This window comes from Danio rerio, chromosome 6 (assembly GCF_052040795.2).
Source record: "Danio rerio strain M-AB ecotype USA chromosome 6, GRCz13ab, whole genome shotgun sequence".
In the NCBI taxonomy this organism is placed as follows: domain Eukaryota; kingdom Metazoa; phylum Chordata; class Actinopteri; order Cypriniformes; family Danionidae; genus Danio; species Danio rerio.
The window spans coordinates 17,771,568-17,795,474 of NC_141026.1; the positions used below are offsets into that span (position 1 = coordinate 17,771,568).

General features: G+C 36.9%; 2 protein-coding genes across 14 annotated transcripts in view; one reads left to right on the forward strand and one right to left on the reverse strand.

Annotated features, from left to right (window-relative positions):
* Positions 1–3,976: 3,976 nt before the first annotated feature.
* LOC147843423 (serine/threonine-protein kinase pim-3-like) lies at positions 3,977–18,146 on the reverse strand. 7 transcript variants are annotated; one of them, XR_015493445.1, is made up of 11 exons: positions 17,261–17,560; positions 16,960–17,130; positions 16,755–16,837; positions 16,590–16,640; positions 16,141–16,513; positions 15,836–16,015; positions 10,915–11,090; positions 6,689–6,894; positions 6,477–6,621; positions 6,164–6,230; positions 3,999–4,121 (listed from the first exon to the last, which is right to left on the reverse strand). XR_015493445.1 is itself a non-coding variant. In XM_087257035.1 (9 exons), exons 1-9 carry the CDS (start codon positions 17,989–17,991, stop codon positions 15,526–15,528), a joined length of 1,089 nt encoding a protein of 362 aa, XP_087113161.1. In that variant the 5' UTR covers positions 17,992–18,143; the 3' UTR covers positions 15,293–15,525. The 7 variants fall into 7 exon arrangements, 3 of the variants coding, with proteins under 3 accessions (XP_087113162.1, XP_087113160.1, XP_087113161.1); XR_015493446.1 differs by lacking the exon at positions 6,477–6,621 and having other exon boundaries at positions 3,977–4,121; XR_015493444.1 differs by lacking the exons at positions 6,164–6,230; positions 6,477–6,621; positions 6,689–6,894 and adding an exon at positions 17,931–18,143 and having other exon boundaries at positions 3,977–4,121; positions 17,261–17,305.
* A 366-nt stretch (positions 18,147–18,512) lies between these two features.
* LOC147843424 (serine/threonine-protein kinase pim-3-like) overlaps positions 18,513–23,907 on the forward strand; it is a 30,243-nt gene continuing 24,848 nt past the window's right edge. For 6 of the 7 annotated variants that reach the window (XR_015493438.1, XR_015493441.1, XR_015493440.1 and 3 more), the window contains exons 1-6: positions 18,513–18,818; positions 18,949–19,119; positions 19,242–19,324; positions 19,439–19,489; positions 19,566–19,938; positions 20,064–20,243. Coding sequence is in view for 3 of the 7 variants with exons in the window: in XM_087257021.1 (XP_087113147.1) it covers positions 18,791–18,818; positions 18,949–19,119; positions 19,242–19,324; positions 19,439–19,489; positions 19,566–19,938; positions 20,064–20,243 (886 nt within the window). In the remaining 4 variants the exon portion in view is untranslated. Of the gene's footprint in view, positions 18,819–18,948; positions 19,120–19,241; positions 19,325–19,438; positions 19,490–19,565; positions 19,939–20,063; positions 20,244–20,333; positions 20,430–20,524; positions 20,756–23,907 lie in introns of those variants that run through there. The other variant, XM_087257022.1, reaches the window with a different exon arrangement.

Genomic DNA, 23,907 nt, shown 5'->3' on the forward strand with positions numbered 1-23,907 from the left:
GACTGATTTTTTTCCAATCATATTTTTGTCTTCCGTCAAATAAAATAGCTGACTTCCTCAAATCGCTCGCTCCACGGAAAATATGCATTTAGTTAATGCCCCGCTGTTATTATTATAATCACAAAACCTTTTTACATTTTTAATAGAAATCATTATTTTAAAGATTATGTCTTGCTATGGTTTCCTTTCTCTCCATCGCGGCTCAAGTGCGCGCGCTGCGTGATGAAAAGACAACAACAACGCGCGCATATGTTGACTTTTTGTAAACAGTTTTTTGTTTAAATATGATATTGCATTAATGTGCATACATGCTTTATATGCTGTAAAATAAAAGGTAAAGCCTATTTGTTGCGTTTATGATGCAGATCCAGGTCAACATCAGCGCTTTTTTTGGCATCAACACGTCTGTTTGAAGCAATATTCTTCTTCCATTTTGCTTCTTTGGCAAATGTGTCTGTAGGCACGGGTTATACATTATCGTCTCGCAAGTTAAGTATGTCTTGCAGTTGAACAAGTGGCCAAGCACAGCTAACGTGCTTTTTTCATTCCAAAAACGCGAGGCGCACCTCACTGCCTTTATGTTGACAAGGAAAAAAGAAGAGAAGAAGCGCGGTCCTCTTATGAAACGACTGAATCAGCTGGGTATCAATTGTGCAAAAGTGTTGCTGTCTATGTTGATAAAATTGTAATATTTAATAATATTATGATATTCAAGATTTGTACATTCATACAGCTCTGGATAACTTAAAACAGCGATTAGACCTTCAGAGCGGTGTTAATGCGTCCTGAAGTAAAGCGAAACGGCCATAAACGCCAGCAAGATAGAGTGATTATATGTAGAGTCATACTTTATCTATAAATAAAGTATAACTATAGAAACTGTTCATCTTAACTGAAAGCTTCTGCGTGTTTGCTGGCCTCACGCATCGCGCACCTGTCAGTCATTCAGTCAGTCAGCACGTAACCCCAAAGGATTAAACAATAGCGCACAGCACTATATGGTTACAAAAAAGTTTGCGCTGTTATAATCCACTTACCTTTTAATACGTTTTGTTGTGATTATAATCCGCTATTAAAAACAACAACAACAATAACTGAATGTTTTGAATGGGTAATGTAGCCGTGGCGGGATGCATTTTGGTCCCCGCCATGGAAGAATGAATGTAGCGGAAACCAAGCTCTTTAAAAGTTCTCTGTAGTTGTCTTGACAACACAAACTGCTGCTCTGGGATGAGCCGCGTGCAAAAGATGCCCCTCTAAACACAAAGGCGCATTCAATCGGCCGCTTATGCAGCCAAACTAAAAATATATAAAATAATAATTTTAATCGTTTAACTGATAGCATTAATCGGTCACAAACGCACCCTTTCGGTTAACGGTTAACCGATTATTTTGAGCATCCCTAATTCTAACCCAGTACACAATAAAATAATATTTTTTGAATGGCTTGCCTATTGGCAGTATATATAACCGTTAAGCTTAAATAGGCTAAACACATTTAATTAATATTACAACACATTAATACAAACTAGCCACCCTTTGTATATTTTTTAGCAAACGAAAAATGCAATGAATTATTTATTTTGATTTTCTTTTTTATTAAAATTAATATAATTATTAGGCTACACAATTTCTACATAACATTGGCTCTGATTGCGTTTTTACAGATATCCTACTGATAGACTTTTTGGGTCAAAGACATTTATGCCTGTTCATTTCAGTGCTGTATTTGACAGATTTCGCAAAGGCTTCAGCTATTCTACCTGTCAGCTGGTACCAGCCTCAGTTTTGCGACATGACTTGTGTGGTGTCTACGTATCAATGTCTGGATGACAGCGAGAGAGAGATGAGAACAGACCTCAGATTCGATGTGTGGCCGCACGTCACAGTTACTTTACTGCAATTTTTGAATATTGGCTCATCTAAATTAACTTTTGATTAGATAAAGCTGAAATATTGCCAGAGAGACAAAGCAACTTTTAGTTTTGAAAAAGGGCAGCTTCAGTGATAAAACGCACAAACGCAGGATACACTCTATTCATTATTGATTTTTTTAACATTGAACGCATAATAATCAAATGCAAAAAAGAACAGCTGAAATTCAGAAAAAGGTTGCCGCGATAGTTGCTTTGTTTGATCTGCAGTTGGCTTGTCAGTGGCGCGGCATTGCTAAATCACTCGTTTTAATAAAAATAAGATTATTATTAAACATTGTGAGATGATGGTCGCATGATTTTTAAAAGGAGAGTATGCTTTGAGTAATTATGGCTATTGATCTTATCTAGCCGTGACCCACCTATAGTTAAACTTAAAGTATAGCATCAAGTATAGCCTACTTTATACCTGACCTGCGGATTAACGGCAGGACTCGTAAATATGAAAAAATCGCCCATAACAGGGTTTTATGCTTCCCGAATATGCAGTGTAAGAGAGTGACTTCAAAAGTTAACGTACACTGCACACACTTTATGTAATGTGTGAAGTCGTGGAGGGATGTCAGCGCAAGGATAACTCATCATTTAAATGTCCACAGTTAATCTTTAATAGATAAGGTCTGGATTTGCAGGTTTATCAACAATGTGTGTATATTTTTGGCTTGGAAAAGCCTTCTCTTAAAGATGTTTGTGGTTATCCTTGCAACAAGCAAAAACTAAATGAATAAATAAATAAATAAACTTCATCGAAACCAAATCTATGAAGTATTGGTATCAGTTCTCGGTATCGGCTAGAACATAAATTAAAATACTCATATCGTTTTGTAAAAAAGTGGTATCGGTGCATCCCTAATAATCACTCAGTTTTCTAAAACACATACTGTAAATGACGCACTGTAAGCAGATCTAATCTCTAATTGAAATATGTAATTTTAAATCATATATTAAAAATACAGGTTAATGTTTAGATTTCACGGGGGAGAAACCAGGAAATAGTCACAAATCAATCTCGCACTTCCTAACCCTTCTGGCCGTGGATGACTGATCAGGTCCTGTGGCAGACACAGCAGATATTAGAGAGGAAACACTACGTTTCAGCAAAGTAATATTTTTTACTTGAATTATTTTTAAGATATCAATGCCTGATTTGTAGTTAAACCCATGTAATCTGTGTGTGGATATATTTAATCCACATTGTTGGTGATAATGTTTTAGCTGTTTGCTGTGGGAGAACAGATTCATGGCCACATAACACTGGGTCAGTTGTAAGAATAAAAGCTAGTAACTTGCTCGTAACGTCGGTGAAATGTTTCCACCAACCCCAAGCAGATTCAAAAATGTCTTTATTTGATTTAATTTCAGTATTCCTATAGCTCTTTAAAGAGAAAGTCAAAAGTAGTTTGAGCTCAGTGTTTGAACTCTGTGGGCTCATGAAGGCTGCAAACACAAATAGTGTTCAATTGTTGAATCTGATGCACATTTTATTCAGCTTTGAAACACAGAGACACAAATTATATTGAAAGCTCAATGCTGAATAAAAAGCTTTCAAATCCATTTTTTAGGTCTTAATTCTTATTTTATAATGTTAAATTACCCAACTAACCCAAACTGTGGGCTGAATTGTACATTTCACTCCTCCTGTTTGAAACTAAAAAGGATTCACGATTTCTGTATGAGCTGAAAATTAACTTATATGCAATTTAATAGCAGACACTTGTAAAGTAAGATCTTAAAGATCTGTAGAGAAATATAATAGAAGCACAACTATCCCTGGTCTCCCCCATTCAAATATATCATATGTACATGCAATTTGGTTTGTATATGATATGAATAAGATGACATAAATTTATGAGGCCCGAGCTACATTTCCAGGTTTTGATGAATATAAGCTCCTATATGCTAATACTTTACCTTTAAGTACAGCATTTATTTATTTTTTTACTTTTTACGAATGGTAATGATTTTAATTAACTTAATTTAAACACATTTTATATAGGCATAGGTCGTACTTCGAGAGACAAATTCTTTCTAAAGTGAAAAAGTTTGAGAACCACTTATCTATACTTAACAACACCCCTTTCATCCTGGAAGGACTTCCATCGATGCAGCCGTCCATCTGTTTTTCCATTTCCAGTCGTTGCTGTGGTGTGTAATTTCCCTTTTTTTCTCCATGTGGTCCCTTCTGATCTGCAAAATACAATTAAAAAAGATGTCAAGTCCTTAATTAAACTTAACACCATTCTTTGAAGGTTTCATCTACCATTGTCTCCAGTCTGATTCTGTTCTAACTAATATTTCGCAGCTATAAGTAAATACTCTACTAGATGACAATCTATGAACTTATAATAAATAAATGTGTTACAATAATTAGTAAAGCTGTAAATAAAAGAAATAACAATCAAAAGCTACAAATGTTGAACAGGCCGACGACATAAATTACAAATAAATAAAACAGTAAATAAATACAGCAGTAATATGGAATATGTGTTAAAGCTGACAGCATACAAATACATTATAACAGATCAATTAATCTGATGATATAACAAATAACAATCTGCAAATTTTAAATAGCAATATACAAATGAAGCATACAAACAAACAAAAATGTTTTACCTATCGGTTTACCAACTTGACAACATAACAAAAATCATTCTACGATAATGAATAAGCTGTTAAAGAAGACAACAGAATACACAAACTAGAAAAATAGATATATTCAAATGCCTAAAATTGACAAGTCGCCAAAATAAGTTAAGAAGGCAATCTCACATTCCAACCAACATTCAGTACAATCCACAGTCTAACTAGACAGAGAAATAGTAAAATCTTTGTCCGTCACCAAAAGCACGTAGAAACAACCAAATATAACAACTTAAAATGATACTTTTAGAAAGATCTTTACATACCGCTAATGTCAGCGATGGTCAGACACTTAATGCAGCTCACACTTTCTCAACGTCATCGACGGCTTTTCGAACACATTCTTTTTTAGAACGTCACTGATTATAGTAACCACAGCAACGCCACCGCGCCACCAAATGCAATTACCCTGATTAAACGTGCAGTGCATGATTTCCGTGAAGCACTGTAGATAATAATTCTGTTAGGATTTGGGTCCCTGTAACGCCATCTTTTGAGTATATAAGCAATGGCAATTTAATCATATCTTAATGTTAAAACGACTTCCATTATAAAATCAATATGTGGACCTTTTTGGATTCCTGGGAGCTAATTAAAAATGTAATCCAGGAAAGAATGAGAACCATTGTTGTTGTTTACGTCCCTCAATCGGTATCTAAGCTGTGTCTCTAATTTATATTTATTTATGTGTGTGTGTGTGTAAATACAGTTTAAGTCACCAGAGAACAATATAGTCACAACTTATAGACCATTTGTGTTGATATAACAGTAAATAAGCGTTTAACCTTTGAATAAATTGCAAACAGCATACATGTCCTACATTGCAAATAATCAAACAAAGGACACAATAAATAACAAAAAACATTTATTGATTAAACAAGTATTAAACAAATAATAATTAAATTGAATACATGTTGTACTGCTCAAGAATTAAAAATTTCAATAAAGCAATAACAATGAAGCTGCAGAATAATGACACATTATAAACAAATTTAAGTAAACAGGAAGATTTTTAAAAAATTCTGAAATTGCACAAACACAAAAGTTTCCAAATAGACTGTAAAAAAAAGCTTTGAAACTGCACAAAATTAAAAAAAGGAAACAACTTAAAATACCCATGTAAAAATCTATGAAATTGCACAAGACATCTTAAAACAGCTATTTTTTTATAGAAACCTGAACAGAAACCAGTTTAAGAAATAGCATATATATATATATATATATATACACACACACACACACATATATATATATATATATATACACACACACACACACACACACACACACACACACACACACACACACACACACACACACATATATATATATATGTTTGTATATATAAAGAAATAGCATGAATATATATAGCTAATATATATGAATATAGCATGAATATACTTTCTCTATATATATATAGAGAAAGTGAAAGAAACAAATTGCCCAAGTATCAGGGAACATCTTAATACACTTAAAATGTTGTTATAAAATAAAATAATTTAAAAAAATAAAGTGATTTAGACATTTGACACATTAGCTGCTCTCTTTCCTTCCTTCCATCAACCCTATCAGGAGCAAGTTGTAGCCACCTTGTGATGTATTTCTCCACCTCTTCATCAGTGGCGCTATTGGTATGGACATTTGTCCTCACTGCATCTGTGATTAAAAGATAAACAGATGATTTGTTGTGAACAAGTACAAATGGTAATCGAAAAAAAAAAAAACAGATTCATGTTTGCTCTCACATAAGTACAACCTAAATGGGACTTAAAATCACATTATATAAAGATTCTTTGTTCCTCTGGTTAATGATTTAAATACACATTCTGCATAAAAGGTATTTTGGCACAGATGAATAACAGCCTCTAAATGTATTGAAATGTATATTTCAAATCAACTTACTGACTACGACAGTCCTTAGGGTGAGTGCACGAAAAGCCACTTTTTGGTTTGCCCCACTCCAGTTCATTTGTTTAGCCAAGGAAAGCTTTCCTAGGATACGCCACACTGCTTCTTTAGTGGAAAACCTACCAATAAGTAAAATAAACTAACAAACAAAAAATAAATTAAAATAAAAAAAAAAATCTATGAAATACAAAAGAGCTTGAACTTACCACTTTCTTCCTTTGTTCGGGCTGCTCCTTTAGTTGATGTTCAAGCTTTTCTAAATCAAATAAATTGGACAAAGGAAGGTCAAATGTGCTTGCATCGGGAGTTTCATCCCGCTGCAGAGTACTGCTTTGTTTTTGCTGATTTTTGAGAATCAGGTCCAGTTGCTGCTTTATGACCTCTTGTGATTTTATAAGTTCAGTCAGTAATGCTAAAAAACACAAATAATGAATTAGTATAACATCTCATATATCTCAACAGTGGGATAGATACTGCTGGTGTTCTCTAGTTAATCTTTACTTTCTAGCTGCATTAAGCCTTTACAAATTTACTGATGTTTTGAATTCTTACAAAGACATGACGAGTTGCAATAAGTTCTGTCTTGATCTCCAACTGCACTGGAACAAGGACTGTAAATGTTCCTAGGGGTACTGGAACGTAAAGTAACTGTGCATCTTGATGGTGTTCTTAAGGATTCTGCCATAGTCATTGGTGGTGATGGTACTTGCGGTGCTGCATCAATTTCTGAAAGATCCTCCATTCTGCCTTTCTTTTCCAGTCTCTTTTTTCCAAATAAATTTTCATCATCACAGTCACTATAGTTGTATCTGTTATGTCCCCTGATCAGATACATTTACAACACACAACATTTTAGTACAGTGCCAAGTTTTTACGCAGCGGATGCCCTTCCAGCAGCAACCCATCTCTGGGAAACATCCACACACACATTCACACACACACTACGGACAATTTAGCCTACCCAATTCACCTGTACCGCATGTCTTTGGACTGTAGGGGAAACTGGAGCACCCGGAGGAAACCCACACAAAGGCAGGGAGAACATGCAAACTCCACACAGAAACCCCAACTGAGCCGAGGTTCGAACCAGCGACCTTCTTGCAGTGAGGCGACAGCACTACCTACTGCGCCACTGCCTCGCCTGCCTAGCATGATGATTGGTCATTTTCTTAAAAAAATGTAAATACTTTTTTAGGATTTGCCATTTCCTGCAAAATGAAACAAGAAATAATTTGATGACACCTCAAACTTCAGATGCTCATCACATCTGCTGACCAATCAAATGCTCTTCTGGTATTTGATATGTCCCACCCCATTCAAGATGCTGAAATTGGCCATTGTCTTCCTGTTTCAGAATAAAACTGCACATTTTAAAGCATTGCACATTACCAACCCAGTGTTTAAAGTGATAGAACTGCTCAATATGAGTAATGCTGTATGTGATGCCTGATATTATAAATTCCCTTAATTGATCATCATTTATTGACGACTCATCAACCTTAATAACCATGAAATGTGTCTACTGCAGTGGCACACTGTCAGGAGGTGAGTACATTATCTGTAACGTTTTATTCTGGAAGAGAACTAATCATTTAAAGGGCACCTATTATTCACTTATTTTATTTTTGGTGTCCCCAGAATGTGTCTGTGAAATTTCAGCTTTAAATACTCTACATATCTTTATTTATATACATTGTTTTTGTTTTAAACTGTTGAAAATGTCAGTTGTTTTGTCAGATTAAAAAGTGTTGTTTCTGTGTATGTGCCTTAAATACAAATGAGTTGTCTCTCTGTGCCTCGTATTGGAAATAAAGTAGTGTTTGGACATGTCAACTACTGGTCCACAGTGACAGGCAATCACCCAGACACTGATGAAGCAGAGACCCAGTCTGAAATAACAATGTTACGGGACCTACAGTATTATGCCCCTTTTTACAAGATCTAAAATAAGTCTCCGATGATCCTGGGGTGTGTATGTGACGTTTCAGCTCAAAATACCATACAAAATTATTTTATAACTCTTTGAAACTGCCCCTTAAAGGTCTCTATTTTATCAATCTAAGCATAAAGTCTAAAGTGCATGGAACAAAAGCATTAAGACCATGTCCGAATCCAATTTTGCTATTTTAAGGACAGGAAAATATGTTCTGTGCTCTGGCGCATGGTCCGACAGGGTTGTGCTTATTCTTTTCATGAGTTATGGGTGTGTTTTCAGCAAAATGTGCATTAAACCAATCAGAGTCTCATCTTTAGCCGTATGTTCACACCGAAAGCGGCGACAGCGCCAAAGTAGCCGGAATTCATTCATTTTCAATGAAAGTCGGCAGTGAGGAGTAGTGCAGCGCGCCTTCACTGGTGTGGGCGTCGAAGAGAGTTGAAATCAAGTTAACTTTTTGGTAATGAGCTATGATGTGGTTCGGCAGCAAGCAATCAGAATGTAGAAGTCTGCCGCACGAGAGCAGTCCAGAGAACACAGTCACAGTGAACTTTGGTTCTGACCACAGTTGTTTCCACAGGTTTGATTATTGCGGTCACTGGATTTCCAATTATTTGCAATGTTTTCTCACAGGAACATACATTAAAAAGTTACTGGTGAGTTACTCATGTGAATTAATGTTATATATATTTTTCCTTAAAAAAGCGGGAATCTCAGCACAAAACAGTATTGCTGCTTCAGAATATTTCAGACATATGGACACATTAGATAATTAAGTGCAGCAAAGCCACACCACATGCAACTTGATCTTCCATTGTTAAATAAATTTGATAAAAAGTGTGCAACATTTTCACGCTTGAAAGCATGTTTTATGTGGGAATGTGACTGATATGCTGCAACGGCCCCTTTAAATACAAGATCAATGTAGCGAATTTTGACGCTCTTGCCGCCAAAGGTGAAGGCAGACAGCGTTGTCACCAGGGCGCCCAAAGCGACCTTTGACGCTCTTGACGCTTTCGATGTGAACGTATAGTAAGAGTCAGCTGTGTTGCACCATGGCTCATTTTCTATATACATGGTGGACTTTGTAAGTGGAAAAACTAAACACTTCACTTGTGAGAAAACAGTTAGACAAATCATCTGTTCGAGGATGAAGACTGAGCCTCCTCCAGTCGGCCTCTTTAATTTCTCTTTGCTTTACTTTTACTCTTTAACTTTAGCTAACGCTCTGCACAGGACTTTAAACCAGCATTCATCTGGTCAATAGCGTGGCCTATTTCAGTTCCTCAAAATAGCAATGCGCCAACAATACGCCTTAACACACCACATTTTTAGACCAGAACACCCATGAGTCCACAAAGTGGCACAAATGGATTTGCTATTTAAACAACGTGGTGCAAAGCATGAAAATTTCAGTTGTGCTGATCTGAAAATAGCAACTAATCACGCCATACACACCTTGCACCTTATTGCGCTGAGTGTGTGATAGGGCCCTTAGGCTTTGATCCTAATTGTGTCATTTTTGTGACTGTTGCTTTGAAGATAATGTGAAATTAAAATATTTTTTTTACATGTCAGCGAGTGACAGAATTTGTCTTTTGAAGATATAAAACTGATATAAGCATCCAAAGCTTGCAGTTTCTCACTTTCGTCTAAATGGATCAATGATTTTTTCCCCATCACCTCATACTTCAGTTTCTCATCAAATCTTGATCATTCAAATGCTCTCTAGTATCTGACATAACCCGCCATTTTCAAGACGCTTCCTATTTGCTTTTCATTTGATGCGCTTGAGCTCAACCACTCTCACTGGCAGAGCTGTGATATGTGATATTGATATAAATACAATATTGGCTGATTGTTTTTTTTTGTCTAATCTTTCCCACCCTCTCTCCATGTTTCAGTTGAGATTACGTCAAACATAGAATTAAAAGGCTGAATTGAATCATCCAACTATGATGGAAAGACATTTACTGAAATAAATTCCAACATGCGCATCAAAGAAAGTCATGTGATTTTGTTTTAAAAGATTATGTGATAACTAGGAGTGATGGTACAGCATTAGACAAACAAGTGGACCGACCACAATGTAGAGCATCTGACATGTTGTTTTGGCCATTCTAAAATCATTCAGCCAAAGTTCATCCTTAGACTGGTTCAGTATTATTATCTCCAGGTGCAAGTCATTTATTATATAAGAGAAAGGACCACAGTGTTTTCTCCTACCACAGCAAATTCCCTTTTTCTTTTTTATATTTGGTGCCGGTTTATCAGGAAGTGACCAGTTTTGTTCTCTTAGATGGAAACAGTGCTTTATTCATAAATGTCTTTTGCAATATTCCAGTTTTGTGGATAAATCTCTTTGGATGGAAACACAGCTAATGATAACTAGGTGTAAGTCTTCTTGCCGAACACACACTTGTCATCGTGGCTTTAATGTCCTTAGGAGACATCCAAATTCCAACTGCGCCAAGAAAGTTAAATAAATAAACTGACCCAAGTGTTTCTAATCCCGCTGAGAGTGGACTGATGGATGTTGAGACAATCCCTCAGATCCTGCTCTTTCTGACCAGCGACAGGTAAACCAGGAACAGGAACCATTGGTCAATCAGTGGAAGGCATTGGCTCTGGTGCGGAGCAGGAGTCTTCATGACAAAAATGATGATCATTACCTGGTAAAGTTAACAGACATTAACATCTCTGGTGTATTTTGTAAATAAAACATGACTTCAGATGAACAACAAATTCCACTGTATCTCACATTTCACAGTTTTATGGTCAAACCTTATTAATATCATTATAAACATTTCTCAAGTAACATCTAATCACAAATATAAAATATATCCCAAGTAAATAACTCAAAAATGAAATTACAAACATGTAAACACTTTAAGGAAATAAACAGTTGTTTTCCCCTTTAAAATACAAATATTACATTTCTTGTATAAATATTTGTATGAATAAACTTTGTGATCCTTTTTGTTGAAAATATAAAGTAGTGGTGAACAATATATTGTTTGAGCATCGATATCGCAATGTGTGTATTTGCAATAGTCACAATGCAGGATTAATTTTAATAATGATTAAAAGATAAAGATATTATCAAAATTTGACATTATTTATCCAATGATGACCATGTTATTTTACATTTGATTGTTTCGTTTCTGTACTTGAATACTGTTCCACTCCCCAGAAAAGCATAAAGCACTGTTTATTTATTTATTTATTATTGCTTGTAATTTGTTATAATTTATGCAGATGAACTGCATAGAAAAAGTCTTGATCATCCAAGTCGATCTAAATTAATAAAAGCTTTCCAAATATAGCTATTCAAATCATCTGGTGAAATTATATTCCTATCGCAATGTATATCGCAGCAAAACAAAAAAAAAAATGCAATGTCAGATTTTTCCAATATCGAGCAGCACAAATATAAAGCAATTGACAACACTGCCAGAGAGTCTTTCTCAGCCTTACGCATGCTAGACGTGAGCTAACTACACCTACATTTCGAAATATAAACAGAATAGAAAACTATTTTTCAGTACACATTTGATTCCACGGTAATGATATATACATGATACCATCCAGCCCCACTGCATTTATTTATTGCCATATTTATAGCAGAAATAATACCTGGTCATTTATGTCATGGAAACACATATGTATATTTATTATCAGTGTGTTACTGAAATGCAACATGATTATTTATTAACTGTACTCTGTTAGCCCTTACTGTAGTTTATTATAAAGCAGATGTTTGTAAACATGCTTTGTAACCCTTGTCATGAACTGATCAAAGTAACAAATTGTAAACATTTGGAGTAAGATATTGTAACTGAATGTTTAGTGTTTACTTTAGAATGGTTTTCTATGGGAAAGTGCTAAGCATGTAGTTTAGCATCTTGTGCTTGTATTCTAGCAACACTTATTTGCTGTATAAAGCATGTATTATATCAATAAATAATTTGATCTGTGTTTCCATTTCTCTTAAAGGATCATACTGATAGTGAGTGAGTCTCTGTTAATTTTAAAGTCCCCGTTAACTTATGACAAAATTAACCGTATGATTTTGTTAGCTCACATTGCTAGTGTTGTGGGGAACTATTTATCTGTGCATGTCATTAAAAAACAAAACTTGTTTGCCCTTATAATCTTAATTGAAATACAAAAATGCACTTCCTGTTTGTTTTTCTGTTAAATTGTCAGATTACGTACATCTTAGGAATTGGGCATGACTAACATATTTAACCACGCTGCTCCAACTGTCAGTTTTGACACTAAGCAGAAATGGTGAGCAGGATGTGTCTGTTAGGTTGTAATATCTTTGGCCAAACACTTTTCCCAATCTTACTAAATGAAATGCCTACTTTACTACATCCAATCAGCTCGCTGTCATTTAATATTCAGTTTCTCTAAGAACTGCGTCACTATACAAAAAAAAGTCGCAACTTCAAGTTCATGCAGACTTTAAACATTTTGTTTACTGGAGAAGAAAAAAGTTTAAGATTTATTTTTTATTGAAAACAGTAAAGACTTTTTTTTTTTTTTTAATTTTATTCAATTTTATTGTTCATTTTCTTTGAAAAGGACAGAATTCTTGGACAGAATATAAACAACCATTTTTAATTATGAAAAACATTTAGATTACTCTTGGCTTGTTTTACTCATTTATATTATATATTTGTTTCATTGCATATTCTCATTTTAAAAACACATACTAGTTTACACTCTGAGCTGGTGTGTGTGCATGTGTGTGTGTGTGTGTGTGTCTTCAGCTCGTACAGCTTCACACAGAGCCTTACAGATGCAGCAGAGGAAGCTCAGGATCAGGATCTGTTCTCCTCAGTTCCTCTGCCCCTCCTGTTCTCCTTCTACAAATCATTGACAGCGTTTATCTACACTGAACTACTTTTCTCTTTCGTCAGATGGGTTCAGGTAGTGCCTCTGTCTTGCTGCGCTTCAGGAGAATTCAGCATCACAAGCAAAATGACCACCTTGTGTCATATAACATATATTGATCAATCAGCACGGTTGTCAAGGCAGAATCTCAAGCACAACCAATCATTTTAAATGACATGGTGAATCATTTAAAGAAATTTAAATGTTAAGTTCAGAGAACTTACAATATGAATTAAATGTTTGTTGCTGCCTAATGAGTAAGTTAAACACACCTTTAATGCCAAAACTTGGTATTTTTATTAATGAAAAGTTATATTATCCGCTTAGGGCCCCAAGAAAGTCTGGAGGCCCACAATAAATACTAATAATGTAATTTCCTGTCATATTTTGTAGGATAAGGCTTTAACAAATACATTTTACCTTAAATAGCATGTGTGCAATTGTGTCCCCCCACCCCCAATCATGGATCAGTCCAGCAGTCAAATCAGAAGAAAATTTAGTTTCAGAAAACAAATAGTTTGTTCATTAATTTTAGTTGTGAACTCATTTTAAGCAAACAAATCTTTTAAAATGTAGAGATTGTGTTAAGATAAAAATATAGAAAGCAAGACAGAGTGCTATAAGATAAAGACAGCTAAATAAATAAGCAAATATGAAAAGTGCTTATTACTGAAGGAAACAATCATCATGATCACGGTACAAAGTGTAGAGTAAACAATGTTATTAACACTATGAGCTGTATTTGTTAAAATAAATGTTAAATTATTGTGTGTTTCATTAGACAAACTGTTGAGATGATGAAAAACACGCTGTCTTATACGTTTTAGTTAAACTGTGATTCTCTGTGCTGAACATTGCCCCCTTGTGTTGTCTATGATCACTTACTGAGGAGAGACGTGACCCTGCACCACAAAAGCACTTTTTTACTTCTTTTAGTTTGAGCACATGCTTTTTAAAATGATTGAGCTGTTGAAACTTTGACCTACACATGAAAAAACAAAATGTACATTTTAAATGATTTTCAAAATTATAATTGTATTCTAACCTGAAACTGAAGATCGTCCTAAAAAGAGATTTATTGCGCTATATTGGGATAATTTGCAATTTGATATGCACAAAAGATGAAAAACACAGTAGTGTTTACTTTAAATTCTCGTAAGAAGTTTAGTATTTGTATTTTTTCTAACTTGGAATTGAAGATTAAATCAAAAAACTATTCAGCACTCTTCAATGTTGAAAATTTTGTAGTTCAATGTCCACAAAAACACAATATTGTTCATTTCAAATTCTCATAGAAACTTTTCTTTTTTACCTAAAATTGAAGATCACTCAAAATAAAAAAAACATTTGTTAAATATCAGCATGCGTGTATGGACATTTACTGAGTTTATTATCGACAGATCTGTGTTTAAGTAAAACAATTCGGCTAGTTTAGATTTTTATGTTTTAAATTTAGACATCAAATATTGCAAATAAAGGTTTGGTCTAGTTAGTTCAGCACACTACAGACAGCATGATCATATCTGACTGAACAGAGTCTCCTAATTCCTCCAGTGTCTGTGTTCATTCATTCATTTTCCTTCAGCTTAGTCCCTTTATTCATCAGGGGTCGCCACAGGGGAATGAACCGCCAAAATATCCAGCATATGTTTTACACAGCAGATGCCCTTCCAGCTTCAACCCAGTACTGAGAAACATCCACACACTCTCACATGCACAAACACACTATGGCCAATTTAGTTTATTCAATTCACATAAACCACATGTCATTGAACTGTGGGGGAAACCCATGCCAACACATGGAGAACATTCAAACTCCACACAGAAATGTCAACTGGCCCTGCTGGTACTCGAACCAGCGACCTTCTTGCTGTGAAGTTACAGTGCTAACCACTGAGTCACTGTGCTGCCCTTGGTTTGAACATTTACATTTTAGTGAAACCAGTAAAGACAAAAAAAAACTGCTGTAATTGCGTATAAAATAACTTTATTGTTTATGATTTATTTAACACCTTCCCCCGTTTTTCTCTAAGTGGTCTAGAAACTGTACATTTGTCAACTGTAGACTAGCTTGTGTGTGTGTGTGATGTGTGTGTGTGTGTGTGTGTGTGTGTGTGTGTGTGTGTGTGTGTCTTCAGCTCGTACAGCTTCACACAGAGGCTCACAGATGCAGCAGAGGAAGCTCAGGATCAGGATCTGTTCTCCTCAGTTCCTCTGCCCCTCCTGCTCTCCTTCTACAAATCATTGACAGCGTTTATCTACACTGAACCTGACAATGCAACCCAAGCCATGACTGCTGGATTCAGATAAGTGTAATGTCACTGGCCACCTGTGCAGTGCAACCAGGGATGGCTCTCAATGTCATCTAAACTGGGTCGATCAGCCGGTGCTGCACTGAGACACCAGCGAATCAGCTGACGGCACTCTGTTACACACAACACCGTCTTCAGAAACACACAACAACACACTTCTGCTCGCTCGCCAGGCTATCTCTGAATGTGTCTGAATCTCTTACCTGTTGACAAGCTCCTAGGGAAGGTCAGTCTGCTTCTGGACGTGACCCTCTGTGCGCCTCTGAATGGGAAACGGTCACACATGATGTTGTAGAGCGTCACTCCTACTGACCAGACTGTAGCTGGAGTCGCATGGTAGCGATGTCTACGAAACCACTCAGGAGGAGCGTATGCAGGAGTGCCTGAGAGACATAAGAAGACCACAAACATCTGCTCAACATGCTCCAGTACAGACAAATTCCCTTTAGTGGATCAGCAGAAGTTCACAAACATCAACAGAACGTTTCCTTCTGTAACTCAAACTCACCTGCAAAGTATTTGTAGGCCGAGCGCTTCAGCAGATCTCCACAGCCGAAGTCCAGCAGCTTGATGTCCTGGGACTCTGTGGAGATCAGGAGGTTTTCTGGTTTGACGTCCCGGTGCAGGACGCCGCGGCTCTCGCAGTGTTTTAGGGCGGCAATCAGCTGCACCAGCACTTTCTTTGCAAGACGCTCATCCAGACAGCCGTTCTCCTCACAGAAGCTCTGGAGATCTTGGCAAGGATCCGGTCGCTCCAGGATCAGGATGTAGCGCCTGGGACGGTCAAACCAGTCCAGCAGCTGCAGGACACTGGGGCAGGCAGGAGCTGATGTGACACGGGTCATCAATGCCACCTCCAGCGGCAGCCGACCCTGACCATCCTGCAGGACAAACCCTCCATTATATCCAGAACTCAATCAAACACAGCAAACACTACAGATTCACATCAAAACATACAACTTTCAGTCGCTCGGGGGTCCGGTCCTTCGACACGTACTTCATGGCCACCTGCAGACAGGAAAAGCAGAGTAAATCACACCTGCCTGATTGTGACACATGACATTTACTGACAGCAACATTTCTAAAGCATGTCTGAACAAAGGAGGGAAGAAAATCTCTTACTGGCAGTCCATCAGACCTGCGCATCCCAGCAAACACAGAGCCGAATCCACCTCGTCCCAGCAACGGGCCCTTCTGGTACAAGTCTGCAACACAGAAGAGCACAAGAAATGAAGAAAAGAGAGAAAGAGAAAACATGCTGGGGTCTCTACAATGACAAATCATTTCCTAACTGAGCCATAAGATCTAGAAGATGAGCTGTGCTGACCTCTGCGAGAGCGTTTGGCTGGTCTGCTGGACGAGGTGGACAGTGTTTGCTGGTTGCTGCTCTGCCTTTTCCTCTTGCTGTTCCTCTGGTCTGTGGATGCAGAATCAGCCAAATGTGAAGGCAGAGGAGCCAAAAAACCAGGAAGCTCAGTGGTGCCGTCCCGTGTATCTTCTGTATATCAAAACATTTTTAATGAATCTTTTTTGTTAACTTCTGTAATCCTTTTCATATTAGTCAAACATCATACAGCATCATACAGTGATATACAATGACAAACAAATGAAAGATTAAAAACACTCACCTCCTCTTTCTTCACCCATGTGGGACATGGACAATCTCCTCCAACCTGCAATAAAACAGACAAATACAGACAAATATAAAAAATAAATGTAAAACAAAGTAAAGAAAAAGAAGAAGAAGGAATGAAATAAGAGCAACAAAAATGTGTTTAAAAAAATAATCAGAAAAATAACTAAAATAAAGATGATTAGAGAAATTGTGCTCTTTAAAATAAATCTTTCTCAGAAATCCTCCAACAGCTTCAGAAATCTCAGGAATCGCACAGAAATGCTCTGCAAAGTCGCCTCGTCTCTCAACCAACAGATTGCGATGGGTTTGATTGTTTTTATATGCGGTCGAAATCATACAATAACACGCGTTGCTATAGCAACTAATGATGGCGTGACCTTGCGTGCCTGAGATATTTTTTTATTTTCATGAATACAATTCATGCAGTTATTCGATTTCCTAAATCTTAATTATTAATAATAATTAATTAAAAGCTCTTGTTATAAAATTAAATAACTATCATTGTAATAGGCCTATCAGCTTTCAGTAAAACTTGATAGCGTCACCACCGACATTAGCAGCAGAGAAACCTTTACATTTAACGAAAATCACACAGAAATTCAAGAATAAAGTTTTTAATAAACATTACCAAACAAACGAGCTCTTCTATAAATGTAACTTACCATAATGAAGAAGTGGACAAAGATGAAATTGTTCTCCATTCGGGAGATCTACAGGAATCATAAACTGTTTTCAGAAAAATTATTGTATTATTTTCTGAGGAACACATTTCTAGGAGTTTATTTACGCTAAATTTCATATTATTGCCGAATCACGCTGAAGCAGGGCATTACGAAAGGTCATGTGACTGACGTCCCTGACGTCACTCCTTGCGTAGTAAATGGCCAACGCACAATTTAGGTATATTAATGAATTATATTTTTAAATAAAATAAATTGTATAATAAACAACAATAATATTAAATTAAATAAGGCTTTTAGTATTTGATTTCATTTAATTTCGATAGCTCAATCAGTGTATGGTGATGACGCAGTATTGATGAAAGCTGATTGGCCAATTGATAATTACCCCGGAAATTAAATTTTTATACATTTTTAATTTAATAACAAGAGCTTTTAATTAGAACTAATTGGATTTATACCCCTTTTTGCCTATTTGTATTTTACAATTTTAGTTGCTATAGCAACGCGTGTTACGATATGAATTCTGACTGCATATAAAAACAATCAAACCCATCGCAATCTGTTGGTTGAGAGACGAGGCGACTTTGCAGAGCATTTCTGTGCGAATCCTGAGATTTCTGAAGCTGTTGGAGGATTTCTCAGAGAAAAAGACTTATTTTAAAGAGCACAATTTCTCTAATCATCTTTATTTTAGTTATTTTTCTGATTATTTTTTTAAATACAATTTTGTTGCTGTTTTTTCATTCCTTCTTCTTCTTCTTCTTCTTTACTTTGTTTTACATTTATTTTCATATTTGTCTGTTTTTGTCTGTTTTATTGCAGGTTGGAGGAGATTGTCCATGTCCCACATGGGTGAAGAAAGAGGAGGTGAGTGTTTTTAATCTTTCATTTGTTTGTCATTGTATATCACTGTATGATGCTGTATGATGTTTGACTAATATGAAAAGGATTACAGAAGTTAACAAAAAAGATTCATTAAAAATGTTTTGATATACAGAAGATACACGGGACGGCACCACTGAGCTTCCTGGTTTTTTGGCTCCTGTGCCTTCACATTTGGCTGATTCTGCATCCACAGACCAGAGGAACAGCAAGAGGAAAAGGCAGAGCAGCAGCCAGCAAACACTGTCCACCTCGTCCAGCAGACCAGCCAAACGCTCTCGCAGAGGTCAGCACAGCTCATCTTCTAGATCTTTTGGCTCAGAAATGAAATGATTTGTCATTGAAGAGACCGCAGCATGTTTTCTCTTTCTCTCTTTTCTTCATTTCTTGTGCTCTTCTGTGTTGCAGACTTGTACCTGAAGGGCCCGTTGCTGGGACGAGGTGGATTCGGCTCTGTGTTTGCTGGGATGCGCAGGTCTGATGGACTGCCAGTAAGAGATTTTCTTCCCTCCTTTGTTCAGACATGCTTTAGAAATGTTGCTGTCAGTAAATGTCATGTGTCACAATCAGGCAGGTGTGATTTACTCTGCTTTTCCTGTCTGCAGGTGGCCATCAAGTACGTTTCAAAGGACCGGACCCCCGAGCGACTGAAAGTTGTATGTTTTGATGTGAATCTGTTGTGTTTGCTGTGTTTGATTGAGTTCTGGATATAATGGAGGGTTTGTCCTGCAGGATGGTCAGGGTCGGCTGCCGCTGGAGGTGGCATTGATGACCCGTGTCACATCAGCTCCTGCCTGCCCCAGTGTCCTGCAGCTGCTGGACTGGTTTGACCGTCCCAGACGCTACATCCTGATCCTGGAGCGACCGGATCCTTGCCAAGATCTCCAAAGCTTCTGTGAGGAGAACGGCTGTCTGGATGAGCGTCTGGCCAAGAAAGTGCTGGTGCAGCTGATTGCGGCCCTAAAACACTGCGAGAGCCGCGGCGTCCTGCACCGGGACGTCAAACCAGAAAACCTGCTGATCTCCACAGAGTCCCAGGAAATCAAGCTGCTGGACTTCGGCTGTGGAGATCTGCTGAAGCGCTCGGCCTACAAATACTTTGCAGGTGAGTTTGAGTTACAGAAGGAAACGTTCTGTTGATGTTTGTGAACTTCTGCTGATCCACTAAAGGGAATTTGTCTGTACTGGAGCATGTTGAGCAGATGTTTGTGGTCTTCTTATGTCTCTCAGGCACTCCTGCATACGCTCCTCCCGAGTGGTTTCGTAGACATCGCTACCATGCGACTCCAGCCACAGTCTGGTCAGTAGGAGTGACGCTCTACAACATCCTGTGTGACCGTTTCCCATTCAGAGGCGCACAGAGGGTCACGTCCAGAAGCAGACTGACCTTCCCTAGGAGCTTGTCAACAGGTAAGAGATTCAGACACATTCAGAGATAGCCTGGCGAGCGAGCAGAAGTGTGTTGTTGTGTGTTTCTGAAGACGGTGTTGTGTGTAACAGAGTGCCGTCAGCTGATTCGCTGGTGTCTCAGTGCAGCACCGGCTGATCGGCCCAGTTTAGATGACATTGAGAGCCATCCCTGGTTGCACTGCACAGGTGGCCAGTGACATTACACTTATCTAAATCCAGCAGTCATGGCTTGGGTTGCATTGTCAGGTTCAGTGTAGATAAACGCTGTCAATGATTTGTAGAAGGAGAGCAGGAGGGGCAGAGGAACTGAGGAGAACAGATCCTGATCCTGAGCTTCCTCTGCTGCATCTGTGAGGCTCTGTGTGAAGCTGTACGAGCTGAAGACACACACACACACACACACACACACACACACACACACACAAGCTAGTCTACACTTCCACTTAGAGAAAAACGGGGACAGATGTTAAATAAATCATAAACAATAAAGTTATTTTATACGCAATTACAGCAGTTTTTTTTGTCTTTACTGGTTTCACTAAAATGTAAATGTTCAAACCAAGGGCAGCACTGTGACTCAGTGGTTAGCACTGTAACCTCACAGCAAGAAGGTCGCTGGTTCGAGTACCAGCAGGGCCAGTTGGCATTTCTGTGTGGAGTTTGAATGTTCTCCATGTGTTGGCATGGGTTTCCCCCACAGTTCAGTGACATGTGGTTTATGTGAATTGAATAAACTAAATTGGCCATAGTGTGTTTGTGCATGTGAGAGTGTGTGGATGTTTCTCAGTACTGGGTTGAAGCTGGAAGGGCATCCGCTGTGTAAAACATATGCTGGATATTTTGGCGGTTCATTCCCCTGTGGTGACCCCTGATGAATAAAGGGACTAAGCTGAAGGAAAATGAATGAATGAACACAGACACTGGAGGAATTAGGAGACTCTGTTCAGTCAGATATGATCATGCTGTCTGTAGTGTGCTGAACTAACTAGACCAAAACTTTATTTGCAATATTTGATGTCTAAATTTAAAACATAAAAATCTAAACTAGCCGAATTGTTTTACTTAAACACAGATCTGTCGATAATAAACTCAGTAAATGTCCATACACGCATGCTGATATTTAACAAATGTTTTTTTATTTTGAGTGATCTTCAATTTTAGGTAAAAAAGAAAAGTTTCTATGAGAATTTGAAATGAACAATATTGTGTTTTTGTGGACATTGAACTACAAAATTTCAACATTGAAGAGTGCTGAATAGTTTTTTGATAATCTTCAATTCAAAGTTAGAAAAAATACAAATACTAAACTTCTTACGAGAATTTAAAGTAAACACTACTGTGTTTTTCTTCTTTTGTGCACATCAAATTGCAAATTATCCCAATATAGCGCAATAAATCTCTTTTTAGGACGATCTTCAGTTTCAGGTTAGAATACAATTATAATTTTGAAAGTAATTTAAAATGTACATATTGTTTTTTCATGTGTAGGTCAAAGTTTCAACAACTCAATTATTTTAAAAAGCATGTGCTCAAACTAAAAGAAGTAAAAAAGTGCTTTTGTGGTGCAGGGTCACGTCTCTCCTCAGTAAGTGATCATAGACAACACAAGGGGGCAATGTTCAGCACAGAGAATCACAATTTAACTAAAACGTATAAGACAGCGTGTTTTTCATCATCTCAACAGTTTGTCTAATGAAACACACAATAATTTAACATTTATTTTAACAAATACAGCTCATAGTGTTAATAACATTGTTTACTCTACACTTTGTACCGTGATCATGATGATTGTTTGTTATGAGCAGGGCCGGATTTGATGATTTGGGGGCCCTAAGCAATTCGAGTCATGAGACCCAGAAGTCCTTCAGTAATAAGCACTTTTCATATTTGCTTATTTATTTAGCTGTCTTTATCTTATAGCACTCTGTCTTCCTTTCGTTATTTTTATCTGAACACAATCTCTACATTTTAAAGTATTTGTTTGCTTAAAATGAGTTCACAACTAAAATTAATGAACAAACTATTTGTTTTCTAAAACTAAATTTTCATCTGATTTGACTGCTGGACTGATCCATGATTGGGGGTGGGGGGACTCAATTGCACACATGTACTGATTAAAGTAAATTTGTATTTGTTAGAGCCTTATCCTACAAAATACGACAGGAAATGAGATTATATATAATTTATAGAAACTGTTATTAGTATTTATTGTTGCCTCCAGACTTCCTTGGGGCCCTAACTTCAGCTGCTTACTTCGCCTATTGGTTTAATCCACTTTAAACCCTGCTGTTGTCATTACTAAAGATATTAAGTCAATATAACTTCATATTAATAAAAATACCAAGTTTTGGCATCAAAGGTGTGTTTAACTTACTCATTAGGCAGCAAAAAACTTTAATTCATATTGTAAGTTCTCTAAACTTAACATTTAAATTTCTTTAAATGATTCACCATGTCTCTGTTTAAAATGATTGGTTGTGCTTGAGATTCTGCCTTGACAACCGCACTGATTGTTCAATATATGTTATTTGACTCAAGGTGGTCATTTTGCTTGTGATGCTGAATTCTGAAGCGCAGCAGGACAGAGGCACTACCTGAACCCATCTGACGAAAGAAAAAAGTTAAATTAGTCAGTAGATATTTAAATGCTGATATACATTTTTCTTAATTGATATACACGCTGGGGCAACACAGTGACTTAGTGGTTAGCATTGTCGACTTACAGTAAGAAGGTCGCTGGTTCGATTCACGGCCGGGCCAGTTAGCCCTTGTATTTTAAGTTATCTGTGCTTAAAAATTTAATTTAATGAAGAGACCACATTTGGTCAACTCAATTAATTGAATTGTAGAGTTGTAGATTTGAGTATTCTCAACTTATTAGTGTTTACAGTGTGAGTCAAAGAGTCATTCTGTGATGCTGCAGTGATGCTGAGTAAATAAGAGATCAGCTAAATCATCTAATAAGTAAAAATACAATTCCATACATATTCAAGTATAAATCACTGGCGCAGAAAACAAACAAAACCTACGTGAGACCAAGAGACTTTATTAAAAGAAAAATCATGAAATTAAGTCATACAATGCGTCATTCAGCAGCAATTATAACTTAAAGATTGTAGTCAGTTCTTGTTTTCTTAGACCTGTAGGGTCCAGCCAGTTGGTCCAATGACGGTATCCAATGGTGGATGAAGGTTCACTGCATGTTCGGCCTTTCCAGTGCACAATGTTGATCTATATTAAACTTAACTCATATCTGACTCCAATTTTAGTATGAGGTAGTTTAGAATATTAATATATTTATCCTCGTTTTATCTGACTCCAATTATAAAACATTGAGAAGGTTATTTTGTTTCCGTTCACATTAATTTAGATTATGATTGAATATTCTTTTGATTTGTTATTATACCTTATTCTCATTTATTCAGATTCCTATAGCATCTCGAGTCTTGCACCGGCCAGGTATACAATCTCTTAATACAAGCTTGTCAGTCTTGGTCATTAAACAGAGGCGATTAACCACTCTCCTAAAAAGGCAGAACCCTACTTACTCAATTTAGGAGATTTTTATGTGGTCCCCATAGATCTGTTATCTACTTAATCAAAACAAAGTATTTTAATAATAATCGCGCAGGATTATACGTTTGTAGATGAAGGCCTAAATATC

What these genes read in the sequence shown, in the direction of transcription:
- LOC147843423 (XM_087257034.1), bottom strand. Translation starts at nt 17,991, where the DNA reads ATGATTCCTGTAGATCTCCCGAATGGAGAACAATTTCATCTTTGTCCA. An exon ending in CATGGGTGAAGAAAGAGGAG is followed by an intron (nt 17,131 to 17,260) that starts GTGAGTGTTTTT and finishes TTTGATATACAG; the next exon opens with AAGATACACGGGACGGCACC. An exon ending in GGCCTACAAATACTTTGCAG is followed by an intron (nt 16,016 to 16,140) that starts GTGAGTTTGAGT and finishes TATGTCTCTCAG; the next exon opens with GCACTCCTGCATACGCTCCT.